The sequence below is a fragment of the Parasteatoda tepidariorum genome, chromosome 7 (genome assembly GCF_043381705.1).
Source record: "Parasteatoda tepidariorum isolate YZ-2023 chromosome 7, CAS_Ptep_4.0, whole genome shotgun sequence".
In the NCBI taxonomy this organism is placed as follows: domain Eukaryota; kingdom Metazoa; phylum Arthropoda; class Arachnida; order Araneae; family Theridiidae; genus Parasteatoda; species Parasteatoda tepidariorum.
In genome coordinates this window covers 83,168,623-83,177,169 of record NC_092210.1, presented here as the reverse complement: position 1 = coordinate 83,177,169, position 8,547 = coordinate 83,168,623, and the positions used below count along the sequence as shown (strand labels likewise).

Genomic DNA, 8,547 nt, shown 5'->3' with positions numbered 1-8,547 from the left:
TTTTTTTTGTTATTTTTGGATATAAAACATATTTGTCAAACTTTAATGAACGTAGAACAAGTATTGCATTGCTTTATATTTTTTGAAACGACTCATAATAATTTTAAAGAGTAAAACATTATTTTAGTTCAATATTTTTACTTCTATTTAAGTCATGTCATAAGGCATTTTTAGCGCAATTTTCGCATTTTAAGGGCATTTTTTGCACTTTTAAGGGCATTTTTTGCAGTTCATAAGGGCATTTTTTGCACTTTTTAAGGGCATTAATTGAGATTTTTTAGGTCATCAAAATCCGGGCTCTAGTTATCATCAATGATCTCTTCCAATCTTCGAGCACGCTTCTTTTGACTATACTTCAAAAGCGTAACAGCACGACTGAGACTCATTTTTCAATGATTAACTAAAAACAATAATAAAACAAATAAATTCGTGATGCAAATCAAAAATCGTCAAATAAATTCGTAATATATAAATTCGTGAAAAAAAGCACTTTCGACAAATACTAAAATAGAGATCTATCGACAAATACTACTCACTTCTGCCTAACTTAATAGTATGAGATTGCCACAGCTGATAGGGTGAATTTCGGAAGATATCACATTTGGTGAGAATGCTCTCTCTGGCTATTTCAGTTTCCGTTTTTAAAAGCGCTATATGTTGAGCCACCTCAGTTAGATTTGGTATGTGACATTTTTAGCGGAAATCATTGGTAGATTTTCTAGCGTTGCCATTCAGGGAGTTGTAATGAGGCTTTTTTTGTCGCCGTGTAAGAGAAATATATATATAGATGTCAGAAATTATCCTATCAGTTCAGCAAAAACTGCGCATGATAATTTTTAACTGTAAAATTGGTTAAAACGTAAATATGATTAAAAAAAGAAGGGAATCGATACAAAAAAGAGTTATATTACATAATATAAATTAGAGATACTACACTTTTGTTTGCATAAATTAACATTTATTATTTTAATAAAAAAAACCGTCTACTTAAACAACTCATTTAAATTATTCAAAAAGCCCAAAGGGAAGCACATAAATATGAAATTAATTACACTCTTAGCAGTTATAGGCAGTTATAGTGATGTATTCCCGTTAAAAGAATGTAAGAACTAAAAAGCAAAAATAAAAATAGATCTTGAACTTCAAATAATGGCTTTTTGTATTACGATTTGAATAAATGGCTTGAAACTAAATTTTCATTTCTTTTACACAAGATTATATTGCATTTTTTAACTACCTAGAATGTTTTATAGAATGTTTTTAATTCATTTCTTGGTGAAAAGAAAAAATATAAAAAGTGCCAATATCCAAACAAACTGTATGTTCCTTCTAACGTTTCTTCGTTTAATTTAATGGGCTTAATTTTTTTAACGGCGTAGGATGTTATTTATAAAAAAGCCATTTTAAATGAAAGATTTTTTTTGTAAGTCAGATATCTACATGTTTGATAATAATAGACTAAATCATATTCACTGTGGATTATGAAACATAGTAGATTTATGATGCAATAAATAAAATCTTTCTGGATTTGGCATTCAATTAGGTTTCAGGCTCAATGATTGTTAGGGTTGTTATTCGTTCTTCATCCAGTTTTAGAACTCGGTTGTCATGAAAATTAAATTTCGCACCCTTGGCGATCAATTTTCAAAATCCTTTAGTCATGGCATCGAAACCTTGGGACCACTTGGATCTCATTTTTAATACTTAAGTGTCCAGTTGAATTATCTCTTACAGTTTAAAGAAGTAGGTCAAAAATGAAAAAAAGCTGCAGCTTGAAAATTATTTCGAAGGATAACTAGTTGGGCCAAATTTGTGGCTGATGCTCATAAAAAATTAGTATGTTAATTTTTTAATAAGACAGAAATATTAAAATGCTTAAGAAAATTATTGTTAAAAAATACTCAATTGAAAATTTGATAACTTAGCATTTGGGGGATAATTTGAGAATAGTGGCTTGAAATGTTTCATGCGATGTTGATGCTTCAGATGATCAAGAACAATGTTGGACTTTAAATTAATACTGAAATAACATACATACATTTTGTAGTGATGTTAATATTTTTATAGTGTATAACTTTTGTTTAATATACGAACATATTTAGATTTTTTCTGCTTCAAATCAAGACAAAAATGTCTAAAATGAAATATTTTCAAATTAAATACAAACATGACAGAAATTATAAAACAACTTCTTTTATGTTTCTATCATGCCTTACGACAAAATGACCGGTAATTTCACCTCCTGCTGAAGTATTTGTTAGCCTCTATTATATAACAGATATCTGGCTCATGGATTCCCTAAAATTTTTGATTTGGCTTATGTTGGTTTGGCATTTTTTGCAAAAGCTAGATTATCCATTACTTATAAAATAGCCCTTAAACAAGTTTAAAAAACTCTTATCAGAAACTCGAGTGGTTAATTCGAATACTATTTCGGGGTTGCTCCAATTGCAGTGTTAATTAAAGATATGCCCTACACTGTAAAAAAAATATATATTATGTCTTAACCAAAGTTTCCGGCAACTACTTTTCACCAAAAGTCCTATACATTGAAAAAAAATAGTTACCACCATTTTTGAGGATGAGATAAACTAAAATAGTTTTTACACTGTCACGTTTTTTATCTATTTTTTCATTGTTACAGTTTTATTTATTTTATTCATTTTGTGTGCCTATTAGGAACAATTTAATAGCTTCATTGCAAAAACATTTTGTTTAAAATACAAGCATACTTAGCTGTATATTCGCGCTGATTCTTGCAAGCCTTTATTATTTCATTAATTTCATTTAATATTTCACTTTTCGCACGATAACTTTACTTTAATGCTTGAAAATGTATTCATAACTGTTTCTAAATTTTAGTTACATATACATTCATAAGTATTGAACTGCAAATATCGTGAAAAATTTATATAAAATTATATAAAAAAATTATATAAAATTTATATTAAATTATACATAAAATATAGTATAACTTAAAATGAGCTGGTAGTTTAAACTGTATACTTCTCCCATGAAGCCAAAAAAAATTGTTTCTGATGCAAAATTAACATGTGTTGTTAATGAAGACACACAGAAATTAATAAATAAACAAAAAATACTATAACAGTTAAATAGTAAGTAACAAAATGTGATTACATGCACAGAATAAAATTTAATTAATATCTCAAGTTCAAGAGTGGTGACGACTAATTTTTTTTAATGTAGTCAAACTCCAAGATTTTTTTATTGAGACTAATTTTGGTGTTCAGCAACACATAAATTTGAAATAAACAATGCGATATGATCCACATAAGCGAGTGTGAAGTTTTATTTACTTTATAATTCAAGTAAGTTTAGGATGCGCCAAAATAATTTTTAAGATGAAATTAGTTTTCAAACTAAATCAATTAACGAAACTATTAGCACAGATATATATTTAACAATTACCTAATACAGTTGACAGATATTTGAAATATTAATATCCTTATTCCTCAAATAAAAACAAATATTCATTTTTAAACAGCGGACTTTTGTTTCAGTAGATGTATCTTAAATTTTTTTAGTGTGGAAAACACTAACAAATTCTCGCCAATTTATACTCGGTTTCATTTTATATTTGTTATTGAACAGCCAACACAATTTTTTGGGTTTACGATTACCGATAATCAGCTCCGTGGCCTTGCGATTTTGAACCCAATCCAGGAAATCAAGAAAACTTCTGGATCAAGTATTGAAAGAAATTTGCCTTTGTGGAGGACTTTTTGATGGAACTAACCAGCATTTGCGTTAAATGGAGAGAAAAAGCATGAAAACCTCCGACGGTTAGCTTGAGTGTAAGGGAATTATAATCCATGATCCGTCTGCCATTGGGGATATTTTACGTAAGCACTCTGGTCGGCATTGAAAGGCACCTTCCAATGCCACCACTACTCATTCGTACTCGATTGTAAACACCTAACTGGCGTTATCTAGCAATCTACTGACAAAATGGTTGCTTTAAGAAGTGAAAATAATTCATAAATGAAATAAATGTGCGTGAGCTTTTAATATTTTTTTCCCTTATACGTGTATAGATTCTACTACACCCCTTAAAATGCATATGAAAGCTCAATTTAATGTTTAATTGAAATAAATTGCTCCTTCGCACATCTTCTAGTGTTGTTTGACATCAAATATTTGGAGAGATATTACACCGCAATTATTACAGTTTATGATTAACTGATCAGATGTTTAAGCATCGAGAGAAACGTAAATGATTTTTATCGGCGTATGCGGAATTTTCAGTAAAAAAGTTATCTCTAAAGTTTTAATTCAGAATTTATTTTTTCTAGGGAAGGTATAAAGTTTACAAGGCCGTGAGTTAGAAGTAAAGTAGGCAAGAATTAAAATAAAATAAAAGTGAAAAGTGAATTGTGTCTCTTTCTTTAGAATAAAATATGTTTCGAAGAAGATACTTCTCAAGTAATACGTACTTGATGACACTCCAGGGATGTCATTCTGATGAGGTTCTCAAGAGATGCAATTGAGAAGAGAGTATAAGTAAAGATGACAACAAAAACGTTTTCTTGTAATTCATTACACAATAATTAATTACTTATGGAAGCATTAATTAATTCTAATGAAACATGAAAAACTAAAACAAAATAAAAAACTTAAAAAAAATCAAATCCATAAAAATATTAACATATCTATGCCCTTTACGCAAGTGCAAAAATTTACTTACGAATATTTAAAGAGTGTATATCCTTCTGTATATGTGCCATAAAAATTTAGACACTCCATTCAGAATTCTTGAATTAGTTGTTCTACACCCCGAATAAAAATTTTACATTTTAATATTTTTATTTTAAGTCTATAAACAACATGCTGTTTATTTTTGAATCGAATATTTCATTAAAAACATGTTTCTACAGCTTTTAGGACCGGAAATGGTAGTTGACACAAGAACGCCGTTATTTATTTTGCATTTGAATAAAAAGTAGGGAATTTTTTTTTAAAATTTACTATCTCGCTCTATATAAAATAAAAAATTCAACTGGGTGCATCTTCTTTATTCATGCACGGATGCCTGTTCTACAGCAATTCAAGAACGTATGCATCACGCTCGATTTCAGTTTTTCTGTATTTTTCGCAAATAATCACGTGATAGTTCTGAAATCATTTAGTAAATTATCATGAGGTTCCTTACTGATTAAGAACAGCCTTTCAGATAAAATAATAGCTACGATTACGCATTACAATCATAAACAAGATTCAAACTATATTTTAGAAAATTATAAATATATACAAAAGACTGTAAAAAAAAATGATTGTGCAATAAGACACAGGGACGAAAAAAACATCCACGAACACATTTGTTCTTCGCGTATTCAATATAAATGAGTAATGATAGGTACATATGAATAAAAGCCAGCTGCTTTTGTTAGACTTTCAATCTCTAAAGAAATAGTATAAAAAAAATTTGTATTGAAGATAGAAATAAATAATAATTTGCGTCACTTCTAAGTTTTTGTTAAAAAAAAATATACGATTCACTTTTAAAGAATCACTGAGGAAAACTCACGAACTTAACCCTACACGTTTTTTTCTGTGGAAGGCATTTGTTTCTCCATCCCTTTTCAAGTTCTTGTCAGATGCAGTTGGTAATATTTTTTTCTTCGTAGAAATTCACATTGCTGCTCAATTTATTTTATTCTTTACAATGCTAAATAATTCTGGAAGAAAAAAATAAAATACTCTGCTTTATGGAGGTGAATGTTATCTTCTATGATCTCATTTACGCATTGTAAAATAAAAAAATTTCGAAAATTTGTACAAAATTGCGCTGAAGTAAGTCAAAAACGAAAAATAGTAATAATTTGAAAACCACATGTATTCAAAATTGAAACAGATTATACTCATTTTTGAACCAAAAGGCAAATGGATAGCCAAAATGCAAGTGCTAGAGCAATGTCTGTTGGCTGCTGGAAGGAGTCGAACCAAGGCATCCGGATTCGTAGTAAGATGCTCTAACCACCATACTGATACACCTCAGACCAGGGAGAGATAGGAAGTTTTTTATACAGTGGTAGCCGTAATGACACACCAAGACTTCATAATTTCCAGTTTCAATCGTACAAAGGATTGTACTTTGGAAAATATGGTCCCAATAGCTTTGTCAGTAGATCGGTGATTTTAATTTAAAATTTTGCTTATTTCGCTATGCTTTTAGTGAATGGAATGCATGTCATGATGTGACATTGCTAAGGCGGCTAATATAAAGCTTCCTAACTCTACCTTAGCTGAGAGGTACAGTGGTTCAAAAAGAAAATCACCATCCTGAATAACTTTTGATCTTATGATCGGATCTTAACGTTCTAGGTTTCAATCTTTGCTTAGAGCAGATGACCTTAAATATGCTAATTAATTAGTGCAGATGATTAGGTCACAAAATCAGACACACAAACGTACTTTCTCTAAATAACATAGTTTTTTTTGATAAATTCGGACTTCGGAATCTCAAAATATAGGGGGCAGCCGCAATCTGGGAAATATAGTCCCCATATTCTGGTCTAAGTTGAACCACATAATTTTACTTTTTGCTTATTTCAATCTATCTCGAGAAATTTTAAGTGAATTTAAACGCTTTTTCACACATTTATAAAATTTGTTTTTCAAAAACTAATTCCATGCAAAAAATAGATTTTAATTAATATTTTTTTATTATTTTATTTAAAAATAGTCGAAAAAAATTTGAATTGCAAGACATAAATTTTTTTACATCATTTTAGAGTATGTAATTTTCATGGTAGAAAACGAAATTTGACCAAATTCGGTCGAATAAGTGTTGAGAAATCAAATTTCGAAAAAGACATACATTTAAAATTCGATTTCTTTGGAACTATTCGACCAATTTTGAACAATATTTTTTTGACCATTATTAAATAAAATAATAAAAGATAATAAGTATCTTTGAATGAACGTATATTTTTATAATCGTGCGTAAAATAGTTTCTATTGACTTAAAAAGTTCTCGTGATATATCGAAAAATACAAAAAGTAAAACTAACATTAAGGTTCTCAAAATTTTTTATAGTGTTCCTGACCAAACTATAGGTGCCATATTTCCCAGTTTGAGGCTACACCCTATAATTTGGGAGTTAGAAATTCGAATTCGTCCAAAATATGCATGCTAATTGAAAGAAAAAACGTTTCTGTGTCTTATTTTGTAACTTAAAATATCGTCTGCTGTTATTAATTAGTTTATTTTAGGTCATCCCTCCAAACCTTTGAGATTGAGTTCTAGAACATGGAGATCCGATTATTGAATCAAAAGTTATTCAGGTAAATGATCCATTCTTTTTTCTTTGAGGACTATACGACTATTTTCTATGGATGGAGCATCTTACTTCAAACACATAGGTCCTTGGTTCGAATCCTGCCTGCAGTCAACTCTCTCACACTTTTCTCCTTCCACGCGCATCTTACTCAAAAATGCTGTTTCGATTTTGAGTGCATGAGATTTTTGACTTTGACTGCTATTTGCTTCGGAGTTATTTTGACGCATTGTTGCTCCATTTCGACGAACGTTTTTTTACAATGCGAACTTTCTTTTTACAATTTTTCTTAATTCCAATTTTAATAAATTTTATTATTTTTATTCCATTATAACATAATGTACGTTTTTTTATTGTTTGTTGAACTGTAGAATGCAAATGTTATACTGCTTGAATTCTAAATTATTGCTGCAATTACTTCAAAGGGTTTCTCTGCAAAATTACTTACTCTTGTATACATATAAAAATTTTGTTTCAGCTGTCGAAGTTAAAGCAAACGTTAACAAATTGGTATTAATAATAAAAACGGTGTATAAATAATAAAAACTAGTCTATATTTTTAAGAATTCATGAAAATAATACAAAGTTTAATGACAGTGAAATTGCGTTCTTTACTTACTTAAATGTTTTTTAAGCTTTTTATTTCGATAAGAAATAAGAAAAAAATAAGAAAATAATAAGATCTTTATTATCCCATCGCTCAAAAAATATGTACTACTTATATTTTTTTAAAATTAACCTTCTCTGCTCAAAGAGTTATTAAGATAGTTTTTAATGAAAATGTCATAGCTCCTAGTGATAAAAATAATCCTTTTTAAGTTTACTTTTAGATAGTTAGTTAATTGTATCATACAAATTGTAAACTTTATTAAGAATACATTACTACCAGAACTTTGAAATAACTTTAATTCGATCATATAACGGAACAATTATTTAAAGTTACAGACTTTTTAAAATTGAAAAGAATTGTCAAAAAATATTTCTCATAGAAAACAAATTAAGTTCTTAAATTTCCATAAAAATAAGTAGCCTTCGTTAAGTGCAATTTAATGAAACCCACAAGACGCCTTTTCATGCTGTGTTGGTGTCTAGACATAATCTTAAAACTTTTTTCAGAATTTTTTTTTTACATTTTCATTAACATCTCTTAATTATGATTTTATTTGATTTATGACATAGAAAAAAACAAATAATTATAAAAATGATCGCATATATGTTGAGATTATTAGTTTGAAAAAAGATCAGTGAC

The 8,547-nt window shown here is 28.8% G+C and overlaps 1 protein-coding gene across 1 annotated transcript in view; it reads right to left on the bottom strand.

The window, feature by feature from the left end:
* Nucleotides 1-7,528, bottom strand: part of LOC139426116 (jerky protein homolog-like) — an 87,670-nt gene extending 80,142 nt beyond the window's left edge. Inside the window, exon 1 of the mRNA XM_071183831.1 lies at nucleotides 7,371-7,528. Within this exon, the coding sequence (XP_071039932.1) occupies nucleotides 7,371-7,528 (158 nt within the window). The remainder of the gene's footprint in view (nucleotides 1-7,370) is intronic.
* Between the last annotated feature and the right edge of the window lie 1,019 nt (nucleotides 7,529-8,547).